Raw genomic sequence first — 22,490 nt, forward strand, 5'->3', positions numbered from 1 at the left:
GATGTTCAACTTCCAACGCCAACTTTTACAATGGCGTGTACATTTAAAAAAAAAAAAACCTAAAACGTTACCCAACGCAAGTGGTTAAAATGCGGAAACAGAGTATCTCATTCCAATTTGCCATTTGCGCTAACAATTAACAACGTCAATGCAAACTATAAATCAAGCAAAAATTACCGTAAGAGAGCCGGTAGGGGAGAGAACGAAGAGGATCGATGAACCGGGAGGGAATGTTTCTTCCTTGAAGATCTCCAAAAACTTCTCCACCGCTTTGGCTTCACAGTCCGTATAAATCCCTAAGGATTTCCATATGGCCACACAATTCTCCGTCACTTTCTCTGAATATTGTTGTCCCGTTAACGGCAGTTTCATCGTCACTTTGATAAACTTCTCAAACGCACCTAAAAAAAACAATGATAAGACTGAAAACAAGACGATTGAAAATCTAGCTTGACGTGTACGTCAAGTAATTGGTGTTTATCAGGAAGTACCGGTGACGATTTCACGGAAGAACGGGACAGATTCCGTTAGCTCCTCCGTAGTTTTGCCCTTCCACTTAAGGGATAGAGATGGTACGGCGTTACCCTCTAGGTATACTCCAATGACGGTGAAGATAACGAATTTTCCTTGGATATCAAGGCCTCGGACACCTGCGCAAACGGAACATAATCATCAAAAGTAAGTAAAAGAAGAAGACAAGAAGAACAGAGCAAACAATCGAACCGGCGCCGCCGAGGAATAATGGATTGGAGGAGGCCGGCGACTTGACGGACGGATCAAACGTGACGGAGTCGACCTGGAGCTTCGTGACGGAGGGGAACTGCGACGGAGAGACGGATGAGAAAGACATTGTTGAGTCGGTTCGAATTTCGATTGGTAAATGTTACAAAGCTTTTTTTGTTTGTTTGGGTTGGGCCTTTGTGGTAAGTTATAAGAGAAGAGAGAAGGGTAGGTAGCAATAGTTACGATTACGAGTGTTGGATGTGTAAGCACGTGGACTTAACTTGTTTTCGTCTCTTTTTTTATACTGTATTTTGATTGGAAGATGCATTGACAATTGGTGGTTGAAACTTTGATTCCTTTATTTTCAACAAATCCTTTCAGTCTAGGTTTTTGGTTCGGTTTTATAAAAATCAATATTTCAACTTGGTTCAGTTTGGTTTTGTACGATTGTACTTAGAATCGGTTTGGTTTTGGGTTTAACTATGTTCGTTTTAGATAATTGAAAAATAACTTAAACTCTTATATAAATAGTGTATTTATTTTATTTTGTATATTTATTTATATAAATTGATTACGTCTGTTATATGACTTGATTTAGTTTGATTTATTTGTTCCGTAATATATTAAAACCAATCGGGTTATAAACACATTTCAATTCAATTTTTGGTTTATCAGTTATCATTCGGTTTGGTTTATTTATTTATTTTCCTCTTATTTACTTTGTGATGGGAAGTGGGCTATTAAACCCCAGCATGAGTGTTCTCTAGATTTTGGGTTCCCGTTGTTCCTAAACACTTGGCTGAAGTATAAATAACACAAACACACTGAATCTGAAATCCATGTGATTTATCACAAAAAAAAAAAACAAAAATTTAAGCATCAAATGACACTTATTGAGGAAGTAGTAGATTAGAATCTTGTTGTTGCCAGTAAAATGACATTTAGGCTCCGATTGGTAACCAATTTTGAAGAAAATAATGAGTAGGAAAAAAATAGTTTTGAAATGCTCCAAATATCCCAAATTCTTCAAATCAAATAAAAAATTACGTTGACTAAAAAAGTATTAAAAAATATTACGATGACTAAACTATTTTAGATCACTAAAAATTTAAAAGTAACGGTGATGTTTACAAAGTTATAGAAGGGCCAGCTCTGCCCATATAGATCCGAGTTGAATCATTGTGAGAGCATAAATTTTTCGGTTTGCAAATTTAATGGCTTCCATTTAACTGCGTATTTAAATACTTTAATGTATTGCGATTTATATACATAGATAGTTCGAAATTAAATGTCTACTTTTGTCGTTTAATAGTCATTATTGCAAAATCAACATCTACCAAATTTAAAATGAATAATTTACTTTGTAGTTTAGTGAATACATTAATATCAAATTATATAGTCACAAGATTTTGAATTGTCACCAATTATATAAAACTTGGATTCATTTAACTTTAATTTTTCTAACATCTGTGATGTGACATGTTTATTGTCGTAGCCAATCTTCTTACACCTTCAGATAACCAGATTTTTTTTTTATCATTTACTCTACACCAAAATGTTATAAATGTTCCATACGTATTGTCGTATTGACATTAATTTTTAATTTCATATCCATATTCTCCATCTATCTTGATTCATCCATTCCTGATCTTCTAATTTTCTCATCAAAATGACTTGCACATCATAACTCAATTATAAGCCTGTGACACTAATTTCAAATTTGTATTCAATGGGTTCGAATTTAACTGTGTTCTGACATGCATGGTTTAAATTAGAGTCATTGAATAGTGAATAATGTCTATCACACCAGAAAATATCTATCAAATTTAGGTGAATACATTAATTCACTAGATTTTTTTGAACTGTCCAATTATTTTATTTTGTTTTTGTCGATCAAATTGTCCAAATTTTGTAGAAGTAAAATAGACTGTACTATGAAGTAAGGGAGTCCGGAGTCCGGACCATTAAACTTAAATATCGAACGTGGGATGCGCCATATTAATTGCGTTTCTACTGAAATTTCGTGGTTTAACTTTTGTTGATATTTTAGTTTGCTGACTGTTATTGAAACAGAACTATCACCAATATGTGAATATAGATAGATATACCTCTATGATTGAAATTAGCAAAAAATTCAACAGCAGCCCCTAGTTTTTTTTTTTTTTTGAACTAACAAAACTAAGCAAACGAGAACAACACCAAGAAACAGAACTATCACGGTATCACCAATAGGCAATAGGTAAGGAAAATGAAACAGAAAAACAGAGGCCAAGACAAGCCAAAGGAACGAGCAGATAGCGAAATAATCAGATGCTACTTTGGATTTTTAAGAAAAATATGTGTTTATTTTACAGTATATTCTTTAAAAGAAACAAAGATGAAACGAGTATAAATTTTACAACTTGATCACAAACCTATATAACATCGATCGAGAAGCTAATTCTTCAAAGCTTCACTTAAATATGTAGCTAAAGCGCACCCATGTATTTGTGGGAGCTAGTAACCTTCACGTCCTCTTATTCCTGCTCCCGAACAGCAAGGCGAAGTAAAATAAGATCCTGAAAAAGAGACCCGAAGCAAACGTAATCCACAAGCAATCCCACTTGCTCAATTGAGTAATACCTTGCTGTGCAAGTAAGTCAGACCCAGTCCGCAAGCATGTGGACTCCGTTATCCTCGTTCTCAGAGAATCACTGAGAGTTTCAAGAAGCTTAACCTTCCCGGAATGAGACACTCCTCCGAGAAGAGTACTGTCGAAAACCTGGACTCCCTTAACAAAACAACGAGACGGGTCATCAAACTCGTTGATCAAGACAGCCTCATAGGGATACTTGAGCAGTGAAATATAATGAAACCATGTCCAGTAAAACGGTATTCGATCTCGGTTGACGTAGAATCCACTCAACAGTAAACAGTAGGCGAGATAGGTAATGGCAACCATGTAACATAACATGATATGCGGAACAACACCTGATATGAAGGTGACAACGGAAGATCCAGACCAAAAGGAGGCATAGATCAGGAGGCAATAAAAGAAGAAACCCTCTAATCCGCCGCTCAATCCAACCGTCCAGAATGTGATCGCGGAAAATACTAAGGAAGGGGCAATGAGCTGAGGAAGAGACACTAGAGAGTGAGATATGACATATGAAGATGTTCTGTACGCGTTGTGTGTTGTCTCTCTTAAGAAAATATATCGTTCTTGGATAAAAACGGGGACATTGTCTAAACAACAATAGAACATTGTGGGCACGACGAATGCGAACAAGGTCAATCTCTCTTGTGCTCCTCTTGGGGTGTGGTCTAGCTTCCAATACACAGTGGCTAAGAGAGAACCAGTAACCATTACGGTAGCGATCCGCGTTCCTACTAGCTCGGGCATCCGGATCCAGTTTTTCATGTACCGTTTGGCTAAGATGAATGTTTCGAACAACGACGGGTTTGCGTATGAAGATACTGTTTCCATCGAAGTGGGATTGGATCTAGATGAGCCTGAGACTAGTTTGCCTCTAGAAACACTTGCATTAATGGCTTCTTTTAAAGATAATGCGCGGTCTGGCTCGAGCTCATTGGTTTGTGGAGCAGATTGGATGAGACTGATCTTGTTTTGTTGCCACTTTTCGTTGAAGTCTACTAAAGCTTTAGTTCCTTCTTTGGATCCTTCGAGCTCTCGAACTAAATCAAGTGCGAACTCTGTGATGTTCTCTTTCTCGGGGATCGGTCGACCGAAGTCGGAGAAGAATCCGGGAAGAATAGCCGGAGATCCATTGAACACACTTTTGCCACGAGATAAGATGATAAGCCGATCAAGCAACTCCACAATTCGAGCACTAGGTTGATGGATCGACATAATTACGATACTGCCACTTTGAGCAATTCGTTTCAAAACTTGCACCACCATAAACGCGTTAGTGGAATCCAATCCCGAGGTTGGTTCGTCGAGAAACAGGACGATAGGATCGTGGATAATATCGATTCCGATTGAAACACGCCGTCTCTCTCCTCCAGAGACTCCACGGTGTCCTTCGTCTCCGATTACCGTGTTGGCCGCGTTTCTTAGCCCTAATTGATCAATGAGGGCTTCAACACGCTCCATCTTCTTCGACTTCGACAAACTTCTCGGGAGACGAAACTCGGAAGCAAACATTAGGGTTTCTTTAACGGTGAGCATCGGGAAAAGAAGATCGTCTTGCATCACATACGCCGAGATCACTTTCAACAATCGAGATTGCAAAACTTTCTCTCCGTTTAGAGTTACCGTGCCTCTCAAGCTTCCCTCCGCAACTCTCCCCGCTAATGCATCGATCAACGTTGATTTCCCTGCTCCACTTGCACCAAGAACGGCGAGGATATCGCCGTCACAAGCCTCGCCGGAAACACCACCCAGTAGAGTCTTCACTGAAGCGGAGCTTCTTCGCCGGGAGAAATCAAAACGGCGTCGTAGTATGACATCGTATTCAAGATTGTTAAAGGCTAATACGTACGGAACAGGTTTTACGTACAAGGCTTCAACATCTATTATGTGATGAGCCGGATCGTCGCTTTTTACGCCGCCGCCGGGGTCTCCTTTTCGGAAACTGTCGCAGTCTTTCAGCAACTCGTCGAGCGTTGGTGATCCGATGGGAGTGATATACTGAGTTTCCGCCGAAACACGTGTCATGGCAATCTTTCTACCGCTAAGTGATAAATTCATCGTACGGCGTCGTTTAGGGTTTAGGTTTAAGATATCATCAAACTGATGGTGAAGTATGGTGGAATCAGAAAGTTTTTATGATGGGACGTACAGTTTCGATACGTTGATTATTTATAAGGAAATGCAGTGTTCAAGAAAGCGCTAGGCGTTAAGCGAGCGGTGACCCAATGCCTAGCGCCTAAAACGCCTAATCGGAGCCTAGGCGATTTTTTAGGCGGTTTAGACGTTTATAACATAAAACATAATAAATATGATATCATATATAAAAGTTATATAAAATATCTAATAAAACTAAAAATTATGAAATTATAAACAAAAACTAGATAAAAAATTTAATTATATTTATATTCAAACAATATATGAATATTTATAACTATATATATATAATTAAAACTCTAATTAAAATTGAAAAAATACATTAAACAAGATCTATGTAATTTTAGGCGGTCAAGGCGGTTATCTAGGCGTCGCATGAGAGCCTAGCGCCTAGTCGGGACCTAGGCGACCGCCTAGACCGCTTTTTAGAACACTGGGAAAATGTAACGTTCGTGTGGCTCCTGTGGCTAGTAAGAATCAACAATAATTCAGAAGTTTCGTTTTCGACATTAAATGTATGTAAGAAGCAAAAACCGTGAAGTAAGTACTGGTCATTCAATTCGTGATAAGATTAAAAGAAAATTCAAACTGTATTTTGAGTTTGGCCGGCTTCTGCACTGCACCACGAGTCGCATTTATATTTGACTCATCAACCAAATTTTGAAGATGTGTTCCTGTATACAGAGACACGTTTGCGTTCAGTAACCAATAATAAGTTTTGCGTTCTGATTATTCTTTTTAAGTTGGAAACCAAAGCATATTATGTACATTCATTCCGATCGCCCATAAAATTAAACACATTTTTAGAATTATGCCTGGTTTTAGTAATCCAAAACCGTTTTCTACTCCTAATGATCACCAAATCCAATATTAACACCGACACGTACAATGAACCATTTATAGAAAGGAACCACCATGCTGAAACTAGTGAGGAATTCGTTGACAAACATGCATGTATACAGTGGATGTGGATGTCAAAACTCTTCAATGTGGCTCCACAAAACGGTTGGTAACTTGGGATGGCCGTAGTTTCCATTAATTGGTTAAACTCCAATTTCCCAATTGGGTTGGATTTCTTGATTAGTCTATCTTTGTAGAATATTGGACTGCGATATCAATGATACAGAATACACCTACTAATAATTTAGAAATTAATTAACAAAAAACAAGTTTCAAGTAGTCAACTTTATATAGTTTACAAACAAGAAAAAGAGAGAGAGAGAGAGAGAGAGAGAGAGAGAGAGAGAGAGAGAGAGAGAGAGAGAGAGAGAGAGAGAGAGAGAGAGAGAGAGAGAGTTAGTTAACTATAATTTGTGTGAAGGATGAAGGAGCCCACGAAATTAGTATCTTAAAGTATGTGGCTCGTAGAATTTGACAACCACCATCATCATCGCCATCCCCTACGGATTACGATACATGATTTTATTAAATGTTTCTTGATTTTCATCTATGTCATGAAGTTTCATTTTCGACATAAATGTATTTAGGAAATAAAAATCGTGATTTTCGTGATTAGTGAATCCGTGATACAATGCAATTTGGCTTCGTCAACTCGATGGGCATTTCATTATTATCCATTATTCAAAGCTGAGACAGTTACCAAATTTTGTTTAAAGCCTTCTTTCGATATATTGAAAACATGTTTTCTTTAGTAACCAATAACTTTCAAACCATAACATGTAGATTAATATTTTTCTTTTTTTTTGTCGGCAGACTCTGACGGCCACAAACACGTTCTTCTGTTTTGGAATCGCTAATTCTACAGTCTACTCCTAAGAAACAAGTCAAGTTTTAACATCAATACATTAAGGGAAATATCCATTTTTTATATACATGATGTATGAATGATTGACGAAAATATCGAAACGAGTCAAACGACAATGAACGAGTAAGAATTAAAGGAACCGATTGAGTCGAGGTATGAAATTTTGTTAACACGAGAGATTACTAAAAATAGGAGGCTAATACAATTTCAAAGGAGACGTTAATGGCTAAGTTTTGTTTGAAATTTGTACTAGTCACTTCAAAGCTGCTGGGACATCTACCAAATTTTGTTTAACACAATCTTTCCATATAAAAACATGTTTTCATTAGTAAAAGTACCAAGTTTGAAACCTTATCGCCTCTAATTTCTTAAATCATATTATAACAAGACATTTAAATTAGTACTATCATTTATTTTTGGTCGGCATGGTTGTTACGGCAATAAATACATTTTACTCTGTTGTTTTTGAATTGTGACAGTACCCGGTATTGAGATTTGGGGGGGTCCCAAATCTAAAAAACAGTTGTGGCTCGTTAGTCAGTATTTTTGTCAAAAAAAACAAAAATTGAATAGTAATATTTCAACCAATAATGTGTTTCAACTCTCAACCAAATAATCGAGAGACCTAACCATTTGAACTTTAGTAATAGAAAAGATACCGTGACGAAACGATTGAGGTATTGAATTTTTGTTTTCAACACGAGAGATTACTAAAAATAGGAATGATAAGTGCAATTTCAAAGGAGACGTTAATGGGCAAGTTTTTCTGTTTCAAAATTGACTATTCGATGATGTCCACGTGACCCATCATAAACCAAATACAGTATGTACTAAATAATCTACCCGGTCCAAACCGGTTTGGTAAACCGAAACCGAATCACCGATCTAGAGAATCAATCTACACTTTTGCCTTTGTCGCTCAAGTAGAGAGGCTTGACGGTAAAACAGAAACACTTAATACGACGTCGCATAACATCGACCGATGACGTCGCTACCGTACGCCGATGCCGATGGCAGCCTCAGGGCTTTAGCTGGCCGCGCCGAGGGTTTCGGTCGCTTCGCCGTCGGTGGTCTCCACGGCGATCTCTACGTTGTCACTTCTCTTGCAGGTGATGTATTTCGTACGACTCTTCGAGCTTAATTCGCCTTTCTTTATTGATTGTGATATGCATTTTGTTGATTGATTTGAGACACGGAATCAATTTGTGGCTGTTGTTGTATACGAAGATCTTGAGATTGGTTATGTGTGAATTTTAGATGATGGACCTGGAACTCTTCGTGAAGGAGGTAGGAGGAAAGAACCGTTATGGATTGTTTTTGCAGTTTCTGGAACTATAAATCTGAATTCATACTTGAGTGTATCGTCTTACAAGACGATTGACGGACGAGGACAGCGGATTAAGCTTACAGGGAAAGGAATAAGATTGAAGGAATGTGAACATATCATCATTTGCAATTTGGAGTTTGAAGGTGGTAGAGGTCACGATGTTGATGGTATTCAGATTAAACCAAAGTCTAGACACATTTGGATTGATCGGTGTAGTCTGCGCGATTACGATGATGGGCTTATTGATATTACTAGACAAAGCACGGATATCACTGTTTCTAGGTGAGGTTGATGATTTTGGATGGTTAAGGTTAAAGGAATGTGTGCTCTTGTCTGGTGCTTAATGTTGCCTCTGGTTTCTACAGATGTTATTTTGCACAGCATGACAAGACGATGCTGATTGGAGCTGATCCTTCTCATGTTGAGGATAGATGTATCCGAGTTACCATTCACCATTGTTTCTTTGATGGAACCAGGCAGAGACAACCTCGTCTCAGATTTGGAAAAGTTCATTTGTACAACAACTACACAAGAAACTGGGGAATATATGCTGTTTGTGCTAGTGTAGAAGCGCAGGTAAACTCTCTTTTTTAGTTGTTCTCCTGGATTTATCTTAAAAATCCAATTGTTGATATTAGATCATTGTTTCAAATCTCAACTGTGGGTAATGTTTCTGAAATCAGGTATTCTCTCAATGCAATATATACGAAGCAGGAGTGAAGAAGAAAACTTTTGAATACTACTCAGAAAAGGTTAATCCTCGCTTTTCACTTGCATCAGAGAAAATCTTGCTCTTTATATGAATCCACTACCATCATCTCGTATGAATTTGTTTGTAGGCTGCTGACAAGGAAGAAGCGAGAGCCGGGTTAGTACGATCTGAAAATGACTTGTTCTTGAATGGAGCTCAACCTTCCTTGTTGACAGGAGCCAGTGAAGAATGTGTGTTCCATCCAAGCGAGCACTACCCGACATGGACCGTGGAGCCACCATCAGAAACTCTCAAGCAAATCATGCAAATTTGTACCGGTTGGCAATCTTTATCCCGTCCTTCTGATCATGGAGTTCCTAAGTGATAGCTGTGATCCGATTGTTTTCTTGCATATCATATTTCCTTCTTTTTCTAGTTATTCAAGAAGTGAATAATGCTTTTGTTCTTCAGCACATTATGTTTACACTATGCTCTGTGTGATTTTCTATGCATTTTGCTTCTTTGTGATAAGTAATTGGCTTCTTGAATGTATATCCCTGAATCAAATTCTTTATCAGATTTATATCAGCTTCGGTTATTAGAGACTACTCGTTATATTCTTACAGCGTTTCATAAGTTTGTTTTTTCATAGATAATGAAGAACTCGGCATAAATTATGTAAAGAAAATCTCAATGTTGTTTTTTTTGTTCTCACTTTCTGTTGTACACACAATGCAAACACAAGTATCTACATGTTTTTATACTTAACATCACGTAGAATGGAATAATTAGCCAAAACTATGGATCAAGTCCCTCAGCCTGAAACACACCCAAGTGATTTCCAGGATGAAGACGACGAAGATGAAGAAAAAGAAGATGATGCATGAATTGGTGTTCCGTGGAAGAGATCAGAGATGTAATTCTCCAAATTATCTGGCTTGAACCTCACTAGGATCTCAATGTTCCTCTCCTGACCGAGCATTGGTAAGTACTTCCTGTAAAACTCTCTGTATTCTGGTACAAGTTTCTTTGCTATCGAAACCTTTAGTTCATCCCTAAGTTTCGCATTTGGTACTACTCGTGATGATTGTTTCATATATGCTTCCTCAAATGCCGTGTGAAATCTTCTGAAATATATTTTAGCCTCCTCTGGTGATAGGTCTGTGGGTTCCTCTGGTAAAGACATGAAAACATTGGACCATGCTGCTATCTCATAATTCCCAGCATAAGCGCCGAGTTTATCTTCGTGCTTATTGAGCCAATCATCTCCAAGGAGATTCCTTAGGTGAGTTGAACGAACCGTTTCAATGATGAGCTGGAGGTTGTTTGCAAGGAAAAGGTAAGACAAAGAAACATCCTTGTAATGCTCTGCTTTGGTGTCTAGTTTGCATAGCAAAACCAGGATGAGCCAAGCAAAGTGGACCGAGAGTGCGTGATTGTGTTGTTCATCTTCCGAAATTGGAGTTCTGACATAAGATTCTAGCAGGCGGGTGTTTCTCGGGAGTGGATGGTCTGCAAAGATTTCCGACAAGACACCGCTGTATTTAGAAAGGGAAGAGATGAAGTTCATTGTTGATCGTGTCAGTTTATGAATCCCTCCTCCAGGTGTAAGGGCTTTTGTCGTATCCTTCTGAATGGTTGATTCAAAATCCGTGAGAGCACTGTGGATTGAGACCTTTAGTTTTTGCAGCGATGTGAGCGCCTGAGATTTCACACCAGCTACTGCATCGCAGTAGAATATCATCTCTATGTCTTGCCAGAGATCAGAGATTGCAGCCTGCAGATCCATTAGCGGGAAGATCCTCTCATGCGATTTCTTCTCCTTGGCAACAAATTCAGGGAACTTGAAAAGGTTAATGGCTGCTTCGTTTGCAATCTCGTAAAAGCATGACTCTCTTGTTGAATTAGAAGCAGAAAAGACATGATCACAAAGAAGTTTCTCTCCACGGAAGAGCGTGGCAATGCCAATCTTTGCAGCTTTTATCCAGTTCTTGATCATATGCTCGAGCGTGACCCAGTCAATTCTATGAAATCTCGAGCCTTTGTAGATTTCGATCCCGAGCAAGCTCAGCCCTCCATCTACAATCGATTTTCTGATTCGCTTATAAATCTTTACGCACTCTTTACCATATCCGCAACTGATCATACTCTCTGCTATCGCCTTTAGGTCAGACATCACCACAACTGAAGCTTTCTCAACCTGAGTGATCGATTCGCCTGCTTTCCTCATCTCATTGTCACTTTCGTCGTCGTCGTCAGATCCCATAACATCTTCAAATTCAGAATTGCTGGAGATTGAGGATTGACCAGAAACTGATTCAGGATCAAGCTTGTCTCTATTTGAAGATAATATCTGGAAGAACTCTTTCTCGAGCCTTGCCATGGCGATCTGCATCAGGTTCTGTGCAAGAGCAAGCTTTGGAGATTGAGAGTCTTGAGAGACAAGAAAGTGCATCGCTCTGCGCAAATCACGGACACATCTGATGAACTCTTTGGCCTCCTTCCTGCTATGGTTGAACAGAGAGACGATCTTGGTGAAGGAAGGCGTGTTCGGGTCCCATTTTCTGATGACCGATTCCGCTGTCTCCACGGTTTCCTCCATCATAGCCTGAGTAAAGTTCTGGTTGAGAGGAGAAGCCGGGAAAGAAGTGAATGAAGAAGGCGAAGAAGGAATATATTTAGGAGATGACGAAGAGAAGAAAGAAAATTTCGCCATTTTCGCCATTGAAGAAGAAGAAGCTCTCTGTTCTCTTCTTTCTGAATTGAAAACAGGCGTTTTAAAATGGTGTTGCTTGGCTTTTACTCTTTCTATTTTAATAAGGAAGATAGTTTTTTTAACAATTATATAAAAGAGATATATATTGGTCTTGAGTTTGAAATCGATGACGATGTGCTTACCTGTGATTATAGACCCAAACCAAAAAGAACCATTGACTTTGATATATATAATATAAGCCTTAATTTTATATAACTTAGATAACTAGAGTACAAATTTTATATACATATGACGACAAAGTTTTTGCTATATACGTCTAGAACTAAATTTCATCAATTGTTCATTTGATTTGATTTTTTTTATTGCATCATTCGTAGTATATATTGATCACTAATTATCTTTCTTGTTCGAATTTCGTATTAGAAGTTCTTTTGACCAAAATAAGAAAAAGAAAAGACTAATAGAAGTTTCACTAGAAAAGTCCGAAATTTAGATATTTAGCGTTCTCTTATATTAACGCGTTTCAGCATTTCAATTGCTGTGTGTCTGTCTTTTTCGTTGTCATCTAGTTTTATCAATGTTAACAAAGAGGGATACATGGTAATGGTAGAATACACTTAAGTCGGCGGAAAACAAAAATATCTCGGAGACTAAGCCCAAAAGAGAGAAGAAAAAGAGATGGAAAACTCGACAAAACAAGACTCTTTGTGTGTCTGTCAACGTCTGCATTTCGTTAATAAGTAAGTTATTGTTATTACGGTAATAGACATTTTCAATTAATAAAAATAATTATAATTTGTTAACGCTGTCCTTGCAAACTAACAGCTATAAGTGTACTTTAATATTGAAGAGAAAAGTGCTACTACACAATATTGATTTTACAGCCTAATTATATATTAGCACCGTTATAATCTAATAGTATATGTTTGTGATTGTGATTATAGAGGATAGATAAAAAAAAAAACGTAAATTATGTAAGTTGCCATCATATATTTTTTATAGACAACTAATATTATTTCGTTTGACCAAAAAGATATGTACTTATCTTAATGATCTTGTCGAGAAGAAGAAAACCCTATATTCCAACTTTTCCAGAACATTACAAATCATATATACACAGATACAAGACATTCGCATGTTATGTATGTATTGTTTTGCAAAAAAAAGTCAAAGATACGCACTCGATAAATTATGATATAAAGATATACGTACCGGAGTCATTGGCAATTTCCAGGCGTTACAGATTCTTTAAAGACCAAAATCGAGATTCGCTTACCAAAGTCAACTGCGTTTACATATACATTTCAACCAATTTGGCTTCGAAGACGTATATACGTGAGTTGGCTAAATCATTATAAGAGCATTATAATAAGCTAGTCTACGTTCTGTTACGACGACTCTCTTTCTTTAAACAATGGCTAGTGTTACTTCACGTATTTGTTACATTGTTAACGAACCTTTAAGAATTTAGTTATTCTAGTCGTCTTTAGAAAAAAAGAAAAGAAGAAGTGGAATCTTCTTCAATCAGCAAAGCAATGACTATTGATTAATGCCATCATTTGATTACAACTCACAGTTTGATTTGTTTTAATCTGACAATTATATATCTTGATATGAGAGAAAGATGAACTATTGCATGTAGTGTTTAGTTCGTTTCAGATTGAGATTGGTTAGGTTATTTGGTTTTCTCACAGATTTTACTAAGGAAGATCGTAAGCTTGGGGAGTTCTAACGAAGCAGAAATGAATAATAGCGAAGTGCGAAAACAATTTGGAGACGGGATTGTGAAGTGGTCAACATGCACAAGCGTAGATCACAGACTTCAGAGTAAGACAATGCTAATGCAAAAGTCAAAAGTTTATTATCTTTGATTTTCCAAAAATCAATAATCCAAGTGGCTATTTTTGACTTATTATATAGATACACTAAACTCATCTAATGCCTAGCTAGTACCATCCAAAGTTACTGAAAATTGGAATGAGCGAAAAGGTTTTAGACGGATATCGAAACCTTTTTTCATATTTACATTTGGTCCCAACCAAAAAAAACGAAGACGAGCTTATGGATCTGTATTGTTCATAAATTTTAAAAAAGTTCGTCACATGAAAAAAACAAAAACCAAAAGCTCTGGTCACTTTTTTTACTTCTTTCTCGTAGAGTAACCTTTCTTCACTACTCCAAACTATTACTTGGCAATATATGAACCTCTCCCTCTCAGGTATAGTGATATGTTTGAAGAATCAAATCTTTTGGTTCAAATATATCAAAGGAGATACAAGAGACTTGGCAGCAAAACAGAGGTATACATACATATTAGACTTTGATGTCTTACTTTCTACAGTTTTTTCTTCTTATCTCGTTCTGTATTTATCAATGTAGAGAATCAGTTATTTCGTATTGGACCAGACAAAGTATAATTCCATTAAACTGATTAGATTGAATAAGAAAACCCATCACTTCTTGGTGCTTGGGTAGTCTTCCCCTGATGGCTTTAGTCTTCTTGGGACAGAGATCGAGTGGCAACGTCTTGTTTTTCTGTATGCCTCTCCTAGAGCAGATTTCTGTTTCTATAGATCACAGCCAACACTTGCGCAATCGACTTCCTCACCACTTTGCTGCAACAACACAGAAGACCCTGCTGAGATTTAGAAAGATGGATTAAAGTCTAAGCCAAGAAGATCTTTGATTGCCCAGAGATTCAAGTACATTACAAGTAACATTCTTTTCCGTTGAAGACAAGATAGTTACAAAGCCCATAAGAAAAACTGGAAATATGAGCAAGGTGTGCAACATAAGCAGAAGCAATGAGAATAATATCTAGGTGGTGATCCTTTTAAACAGTCCATTTCCGTGTTTGTGGTTACAATTAACAATGGAATTTTGTTCAAGATGGTAAAACTGTGGGTTCATTTTGGATTAAAACACACACACACAAAACGTAGAAGCAACACAAAATCTAACAATCATAAATCCATAAGGCAGGTAACATAAACGCACACCAATCACATGAATGTGGGAAATGCCTAATTTTGTAGAAAGAGGTAGCATGAACAGTTCTACAGAAGTGCAATTAACAATCAGAAATCCATAAGCCAGGCTAAACCAAAAAAATTTGCAGATAAAGTTTCACTTTTCTCCACAGCCAGATCATACTGAGAAAAAGGAGCTACTGAATCCCCAATTTCAAGCAGCTTGAAATATTGAAAACCCAGAATCCCAAATGCAACATCAGTAAGAAATAAGCAATACATCTAATGTTTCCGTAATAGAGAATTGAGAGAACATACATCTTAGAGAGCTTGTTAGGAGCACCACCAGTGACCTTAGCGAAGCGGAGGAGAGCAGGCTCCGCTTTCAGATCTATCAACTGAGTCGAAAGATCTGACTTTGATTTCTCCCTCAGTGAGAAGAAAATATGGATCAAAACCTTCCCAAATCTCTCCAGAAAGAACAGTAGATAAGTCCAACAAAGGATCATCCAGAAACTTCTCATGTAATCTGACAACTACCCGGAACATGTTCGACACCAGAGGGTTCCTCAAAAAGGGTTTCAGGGCCTCCCCAAGTTCAACGATATCAGAAAACAGAGTTTTTTTGTCATTGCTATCAGTTGAGAATCTGAAAATGCAGTTGGAGAAGACGTAGAGACCAAGGAGATTACCATAGAGAGGCAAAAACACATCCTTGTGATTCCCAACACCGCCTACCCAGCTTTCTCTTTGCTTGCTGACATGATCTTTAGCGAAAGAAAGCAATTGATTGTGGAATTTACTCCTCCAGTCGAGTAGTTGTGCCAGGGAACAGTCTCTGTTTGGTAGTTTCTGTAGATGGTAACAGCAAAACTGCAAGATCAGAAGCTTTTCTTCATGGTGATTATCAATTTCCTTGTCAAAAACCCGTCTCACTAGATCACCTCCCTTTGGTGGGGATGTGTAATCTGCGGTGTTGAAGACCCATCTCGAGAGATATTGGGAATACTCGTTCCAGTGCCCAAAGACGGAAGATAAATGGTTGAAGCTAAGTTCCAGGACTTTATCTACTTGAGTAGGAACTCCCATGGCAGTGAAGAAACACTTCTGAACATCCATAGCGAGTTTTGACCTGATGAGATCATCTTCGTCCTCCAACAATTTGACGCAAGTGAACCACATCTCCAGAATTTGATATGTGTATACATCACAAGCTTTTTGAAATTTGCTTGGTGTAGTTTCAGAGGAAATTTGGTGATTGGAGACAAGAGGACCTATGAGCTTCGCTTGTTCCAGTATACCGGATGCTATAATAGCCTCTGCAGATGCATGGCGAACATTTACTTGCTCGGATGGTAAACTTTTCTGTTTGATCAAGTTAACAAAGTAGGAGACACAATCAGTTATACAACCCCATCTTGGTTCCTCTTCCTTTTCAGATTCGTTTTTGTGGAAAAACAAACCCGTGAGATGCTTCACACAAATTGCCAGGCAACACATGAGTGTACCTCGGATTTTAGCACGTCGTGTGTTCTCATATAGAGAAGTCAGCCTGCCCCAAAGATGAAACACCGAATCATAATTCAACGAACCAACGTAAATGCCTTCAACAGATTCTCCGTTACATGATTTTTTGAACATAAGAAGATTCCACTGGAAAAGAATCCTTAGAATGTAGTTCTCACATTTATGGTTTTTCTCCTTGTCCAAGAGCTCTAATAATATCACCTGAAGACCGTTTTTTGCCCAGTTCCAAATACTGCTCGACTCTGAGAAACTGGAATCTTCTGACTTCAGAAACCGCAGAAACCACTTCAGTGTTGCAAGACGAACTTCATATGATTGATCAGATATACAACGAAGGAGCCTCTCGTTAAGGTCAGGAAAACTTAATGCTTCAGGAACTTTCTGTGATCGTAAATTTGATCTTTGAGTAATCTGAAAAACTTCAGCTGCTTCATCAGATGGCTGAAATACGCAACCAAAATAAGATACAGCTGCTTGTTCTCTAAGCTCAGCGATTGAAGGGTCATAATAGGAGAAACCATAAGAAGCATCTGCATCCAAGCAATTTGTAGATAGATCCAAGTGCAATTTGTAGATGTCCCTTAGATTTTTGCTTTCAGAGCATGTCCATTCAATAACTCGCATATGATCAAGCACTCTCAAAAAAGATGTACAGAGGATTGGGCAAGGGCACGTCAATGGAGAAGCCAACCATGAGCATTTTGCAAGGACAGTGATCAATTTTCCAATAATCTGATCCTTCTTAGAGTCATCAACAAGGTCTCTACAGTTTGTATCTAGGAGATTACCAAGTTGCAACAAAATACCGTGAAGATAATTGAAGGACCCACCTTGCACCCCATTAGAAGGTAATGTCGAGGCAATTCGGAGCAGAACGCTTTGGAGTTTCTCATTGGAAACAAGACCTACTAGAGCACGTGATGCCAAAACACGAACACGGAGATTACTTTGAGTAGAGCATTTCATAATAAAGGGCATGAAAACGAACGGGTCCAGGTCATCTCCAGTTTCGCTTGCAATGGGTGAAGGCTTAAGCCTAGATAAAAGAATCAGAATGGGCCATAAACTCGGATGGACAAGATTTGCGAGGTTTGAATCAGATGGACCAGATGTGTCAAGCAAATCAGTTGCTGCCTTTAGTTCACTGTATATAAAAGGGTGCAACAAGGGGTACCTTCAAGAAAACCAACACAAAATTAAATACTGGATGAAAACAATGCATTTTCAAATGTAGAGACACTACAAAAAAAATTTCAGGGGAGAATCTTATAGACATACCTGTGAAAAAATTCAAGCCCAGTCAAGGCACGACGGGTAGATCCACGTTTTTGAACATTGAGGAATCCAATCATTCGACGGACCAAGGCAGTGTATGCAAGTGTGGCACTGTTTCTGACCTCCCAATATGGTGAAGAGAAGGATCTTATTGAAACAATCATAGCCTCCGCAGAAAACCCAGAAGTATCAGTGCTCAAGTTTGTGTCGTTGAAAGTAGCTTTGAGAACATTGAAGGCATGCACCGTTGGAACGACTCCTTCATCACGGACCTTTGAAAGTTTTTCACTTGTATGCATATCAGAAGAATTTATCTCCTCAACCATATTTTCAGAAACCTTCTGTTCCAGGGGTTCCATGAGAGGCTTCTCTGCAAGACCTATTAGCCACCTAAGCGCCTGTGGGAGAAGCTTCTTTGGTGAACCTTCCGGTTCTGAGAGAAAAAGAGCAATAAATGCAGCGGGAATTCCTGCACTTCTTCTTAACAAATCGTCCACTGTCTGTCCTCTTGCCACAGTTCTTTCCATAAGTTGCTCCATCCAGGATTCTGTCAACTTACAAAGTCTATGAAAAGAAAAAACAAACACAATATGTCAGTGAATAAAAAAACAGGTTACAAGGACACACAAGAAGCTTAAAATCATACCTTGGATCGTTAGAACATAGTAAACGGTGGCACAAAGCTGTAAATCCAGCTCTTGTCTTATCTATTGCACCATTGTGCTTCATTTTTAAAAGCACTTCCAAGAAGTGGTCTCCAATCTTTTCAAGTTGCTTCAGGTCAAGCAGTGATTCAGAATTTCCTATCACTAAATCATTGGGGACTGCAGAAGCTGTATCACCATTTTCTAAGGGTCTAAGGCTGCTGGTAGGTAATGGAATCTTTCTTATAATGGTTCCCAAAAGAAGACTCACCTGAAGAAAGAAAATAGTTTCTATATGAAGTTACTCAAAAAATTATAAATGCAGTGAAAAAGAGTAGCTAGTCGAGAAAAGTATTAAGAAAAATGAAAACGCAAAAAAGTGATGCCAAAGTAAGGACAATTATCAGAAAGATGACAGAATCAATACCTCCTTCATAGCGAGCCAGCAACCAACCATAACTACCTGTTCTGATTGTACTGTTTCATGCACAGGTTTTGGATGTGTACTCGTGTGTTCCTCTGAGAGAACAGCGGCAGCATCATCTTGAACATTTGAAAAGAAACTATCATCATCTATTATGTCATCCATATCCTCAGGCAAACACAGAGCATCTGCAGAAACCACCCAAAGTGCTAATGTAGTTATTCGCGTCACGAGTTTCAGAAGCTTTTCCAGTTCCTTTCTCATCTCTGATATACTTAACACTGCATTAGAGTTCCAGTCCAATTCCTCAAAAGTATAACGCAAAGCTAATAATACCCCATGAACAAAACTGTTTTTGCATGCTTCAGAGAGATCACGCTCTCCCTCCGTCACAGAAGTATCAAGCCAATGAATAAGTGATTTGATATACTCAACCACAGGATACTTGGGCTTAGCGTTCTGATAAAGACCATTTATGCTTTCACACTCTCTTTGACAACAAAAAACATTAGTGGAAACCTTGACTATCCAACCAAGGTCCAATACATACTTTCTGAAGATAAGCCTAAGAGTCAAAGCACCTGCATCACTCTCTCTTACCCGTGGACTGCAGACTAGTTGTTTGGCCCAAGGAATAATGATTTGGACCATGTCTTCACTTGAAATGCCAGTAAATGGAGTTGGAAAGTGAAGCAAAATACGGAAAGAATTTTCCCTAAGCCTGTCCCAACTATCAACAATTGATCCAATTAGCAATAACGTTGAATCATGTGAAGTGACAATATCGCAGTATGGGTAAAGATGGCCTTGATGAGAAGTGAGATCCTTAGAAGCCACAACAGGCCAGACTTCAATCATGATCTGTATAAGTTCCGTCGCCATTATTTTTCTCCTGTAAGGGGCAGAAGGGTAGCAAGATAAATACAAAAAGGAACTCAGCCACCTCATAAACTTGAACAAACTCTCTGCTCGTAGAACTGCACTCTTGTCGCTTTTAAGTGGTTGCAAGCTCCCTAGCTTATACTGCTTTTCCAGCGACGTACGGACCCGGAGAAAAAATTTCCTGAACAAACTGGTCCATTTCATTTGAAAACCTGTAGAAGATGACCTCATGTTCAAGGGAACAGCCTCCTTCATGAGATAAAGCTCTAAGGGGGATGGAAGGCTAGAAGTCTTGGGGTTTAAGAAGAGTGTCTCTGCAGCATCCACACGAACCGACTCATCAACATGGGTTAAGGCCATTTTTAGCCACTCAATGGGAACTTTTAACTCAATACCCTTGATTTGGACAACTGCAAATGCATCAGTACTTCTTTTTTGTTCGATATCCCCTTCAAGGAATGCAAGTGTACGACAAACTTTCAGCAATGACACTAAAACAACCACTTTCTGTTCAACTGTCAGTTCCATACTCATGTTACTCAACTCAGTATAGTTTAGCTTGGTCTCTTCCTCACTCGGCCCAATAGATATATACGCAAGCAAAAGAAATATACTGTCTACATCCAGTTCTAGCAAAACTTGTACTGCATAAGTATTTAGATTGGACCTGAGTTTCGAGATGCCAGAAGCAAGCCCGTAAAGGAAAGGAGGCAAACAATGTTCTCGATAACGCGCATAACCCTGGGCAACACCTTCGCTCCCCCAGCTTTCATCACGCAACATTTCAAGGAAACATTTTATAAATGACGTTACAGCATAGCAGACATCATCATCAATATATGCATTTGCCATCTCGAACAATAGGTTAGGGCTCATATCCATCAAAGTCTTAGCACCTAACCGTCTAGTCAAGGATGCTAATGGAACGTATCTTCCCTTACAGCGTGATCCTAAACGAAGTAGATAGTTGACAATTTTAAGCAAAGATTCCCTTATTCCCACTTTATCATCTGTCTGGTGGACTGTGGTTTGAATGTCTAGTAAGAGGTCAAACATGAGATGAACTTGTTTGACTGTCTGGCTCAAAGGGTCCTCCAAGTTGTTCCATATAATTCTGAGTACTCGAGCTGCCATGCTGTCTGGCATTGGATCACAATCTTCTGATAAATCAGTTAACATAGATGTCTTGATCTGTTGCATGCAAATCTGCATCACAGTCAGTGCGTGAAAATTTAAATGGCTATCAATGGGGTTCTCGCATAAATCACAAAGTTCAAGCAAAATTCCGTCATACAGAATAGTTTTGTGATCACAATCACTGTTACTCAACCGAGCAAAAGAAGAAACAAGAATACCCCTAGAAACTGTAGTAAGAATGCCTCGGATCAAGCAGAGTCTACTCAAAGATGAAAAACTGCAGATCTCAGAACAAATGTCCCCGGCAAATGGAATTTTGCTAATAATATCAGTCAACCTAACGACACTACTCCAGCAAAATATACCTTGCGCTATAAACAATCCAAGCTCTTCGTCTTTGAGACAGACCTGTAGAGCAGCACAGAAACTCACACCAGCAGCCACATAACAGTCCCTAGAAAATGCGGGCGACTTCAAAATGCTTACTTGAACAGCCAAAACACTCTCCATAAAACATGCATCCTCCCCAATTAAACCCTTAAACTTCAAAGGAAACCGCTGAAACAAGTAATACGAGCAAGACAAAGCCTCTTGGCATTGCTCCATAACAGTTGGAGGAGGCCTATCACAAGCTTCAGTGTCTAAGATTATACCATTCAACCCTGAAACGATATCATGACCCACCAAAAGCGCGCAATCTTCAATAATATCAACCAAATATCCCAACTTTGGCATACCCATCACTGACAAAGCAACTCTAGAGACACAGAATCGGTTCCCACCATCTTCCAAACCGCCGTATTCATCACAAAGCTCCTTAAAACACGAACTAATCACTGAATGGAACTTACTGGTTTTAGCCAAGGCTGAAACAAGGGTCTTATGTAGAGGCAAAGAATTCTCCATGAACAGAACCTCCAAGTAAAACCTAATAGCTTCCCGTACAAACACTGCCTCTCTCTCGCCTCCTTCATTTTCATGTGTCTTGGCGAGAACCTCTCCGAACGAAGCAACAAATTTCTTGGCGTGATTAACTTGCGCGTAGATTGAATTCAAAGAAACCAATTCCCCAATGTCGGAGTAAAACTTGGGACAAGACTGAGACAAACTAGATTTGCTCAAAGAAGCAGTGAAGGAGCTGGGGAACAGAACAGCACTGTAAGTGTAACGATGGCGATGCTGCAGAGCTCGCCACTTGGCAGACATGTTTCAGTGAGCAGAGGAAAAGCAGAGAAACAATCAAAATCTTTGGGTAACCTAAGAGGCGACGCGGCGGAGGCGGAAGAAGCACCGCCTTCAAATCTTTTCAATTTAGAAGAAATGGGCCTCACTTATAATTTTAATGGGCCTGCTGCAGTTGATTGTGGAAATTTCTGTTGCATAGCTCCGGAACACATTACACTTTCCATTAGTCAAACATCATCTCCAAGAATTTTCAGAATTCAAGTGACAAAACAGAGGATATCGTCGGTGATGCAAGATCACCTCCACCGCTGGTGGAGAAGACGGTTGGAAGATGATTATGCTGTGTCAGATTTTGCTTAAAAGACAATTGTTGTTAGCTTCTTAGCCGGTTCCAATGGATAAACAGGTGCTGATGTTGGTTTTTCCAAAGTCTTAA

At 38.7% G+C, this 22,490-nt stretch overlaps 5 protein-coding genes across 7 annotated transcripts in view; 1 reads left to right on the forward strand and 4 right to left on the reverse strand.

The window, feature by feature from the left end:
- LOC9314087 (chalcone--flavonone isomerase) overlaps positions 1 to 1,042 on the reverse strand; it is a 1,603-nt gene extending 561 nt beyond the window's left edge. The window contains exons 1-3 of the mRNA XM_021026334.1: positions 724 to 1,042; positions 492 to 650; positions 178 to 401 (exon numbers count right to left, since the gene is read on the reverse strand). Of these exons, the coding sequence (XP_020881993.1) occupies positions 178 to 401; positions 492 to 650; positions 724 to 850 (510 nt within the window). The 5' untranslated portion in view covers positions 851 to 1,042. The remainder of the gene's footprint in view (positions 1 to 177; positions 402 to 491; positions 651 to 723) is intronic.
- A 1,976-nt stretch (positions 1,043 to 3,018) lies between these two features.
- On the reverse strand, positions 3,019 to 5,533 carry LOC9314088 (ABC transporter G family member 19). The gene has a single exon (XM_002877974.2). It carries the CDS (start codon positions 5,414 to 5,416, stop codon positions 3,230 to 3,232), a length of 2,187 nt encoding a protein of 728 aa, XP_002878020.1. The 5' UTR covers positions 5,417 to 5,533; the 3' UTR covers positions 3,019 to 3,229.
- A 2,537-nt stretch (positions 5,534 to 8,070) lies between these two features.
- LOC9314089 (probable pectate lyase 4) lies at positions 8,071 to 9,900 on the forward strand. The gene is made up of 5 exons (XM_002876239.2): positions 8,071 to 8,386; positions 8,535 to 8,886; positions 8,970 to 9,180; positions 9,288 to 9,356; positions 9,444 to 9,900. The coding sequence occupies exons 1-5, from the start codon at positions 8,260 to 8,262 to the stop codon at positions 9,678 to 9,680; spliced, it is 996 nt and encodes a 331-aa protein (XP_002876285.1). The 5' UTR covers positions 8,071 to 8,259; the 3' UTR covers positions 9,681 to 9,900.
- A 69-nt stretch (positions 9,901 to 9,969) lies between these two features.
- Positions 9,970 to 12,144, reverse strand: LOC9312354 (exocyst complex component EXO70A1). Its single transcript, XM_021026622.1, has one exon. It carries the CDS (start codon positions 12,018 to 12,020, stop codon positions 10,110 to 10,112), a length of 1,911 nt encoding a protein of 636 aa, XP_020882281.1. The 5' UTR covers positions 12,021 to 12,144; the 3' UTR covers positions 9,970 to 10,109.
- Positions 12,145 to 14,242: 2,098 nt separating this feature from the next.
- On the reverse strand, positions 14,243 to 22,201 carry LOC9314090 (thyroid adenoma-associated protein homolog). Of its 3 annotated transcripts, none has more exons than XM_021026621.1 (5): positions 18,854 to 22,201; positions 18,429 to 18,697; positions 17,786 to 18,346; positions 15,299 to 17,681; positions 14,243 to 14,626 (listed from the first exon to the last, which is right to left on the reverse strand). In XM_021026621.1, exons 1-4 carry the CDS (start codon positions 22,073 to 22,075, stop codon positions 15,335 to 15,337), a joined length of 6,399 nt encoding a protein of 2,132 aa, XP_020882280.1. In that variant the 5' UTR covers positions 22,076 to 22,201; the 3' UTR covers positions 14,243 to 14,626; positions 15,299 to 15,334. The 3 variants fall into 3 exon arrangements, with proteins under 3 accessions (XP_020882280.1, XP_020882279.1, XP_020882278.1); XM_021026620.1 differs by having other exon boundaries at positions 14,243 to 14,646; XM_021026619.1 differs by having other exon boundaries at positions 14,453 to 14,649.
- Between the last annotated feature and the right edge of the window lie 289 nt (positions 22,202 to 22,490).

Source organism: Arabidopsis lyrata (assembly GCF_000004255.2).
Source record: "Arabidopsis lyrata subsp. lyrata unplaced genomic scaffold ARALYscaffold_5, whole genome shotgun sequence".
Lineage (NCBI taxonomy): Eukaryota > Viridiplantae > Streptophyta > Magnoliopsida > Brassicales > Brassicaceae > Arabidopsis > Arabidopsis lyrata.

What these genes read in the sequence shown, in the direction of transcription:
- LOC9314088 (XM_002877974.2), bottom strand. Translation starts at nt 5,416, where the DNA reads ATGAATTTATCACTTAGCGGTAGAAAGATTGCCATGACACGTGTTTCG.
- LOC9314089 (XM_002876239.2), top strand. Translation starts at nt 8,260, where the DNA reads ATGACGTCGCTACCGTACGCCGATGCCGATGGCAGCCTCAGGGCTTTA. An exon ending in CGTTGTCACTTCTCTTGCAG is followed by an intron (nt 8,387 to 8,534) that starts GTGATGTATTTC and finishes TGTGAATTTTAG; the next exon opens with ATGATGGACCTGGAACTCTT. An exon ending in TTGAATACTACTCAGAAAAG is followed by an intron (nt 9,357 to 9,443) that starts GTTAATCCTCGC and finishes ATTTGTTTGTAG; the next exon opens with GCTGCTGACAAGGAAGAAGC.
- LOC9312354 (XM_021026622.1), bottom strand. Translation starts at nt 12,020, where the DNA reads ATGGCGAAAATGGCGAAATTTTCTTTCTTCTCTTCGTCATCTCCTAAA.
- LOC9314090 (XM_021026621.1), bottom strand. Translation starts at nt 22,075, where the DNA reads ATGTCTGCCAAGTGGCGAGCTCTGCAGCATCGCCATCGTTACACTTAC. An exon ending in GCTGGCTCGCTATGAAGGAG is followed by an intron (nt 18,698 to 18,853) that starts GTATTGATTCTG and finishes TTCTTTCTTCAG; the next exon opens with GTGAGTCTTCTTTTGGGAAC. An exon ending in GGGCTTGAATTTTTTCACAG is followed by an intron (nt 17,682 to 17,785) that starts GTATGTCTATAA and finishes GTTTTCTTGAAG; the next exon opens with GTACCCCTTGTTGCACCCTT.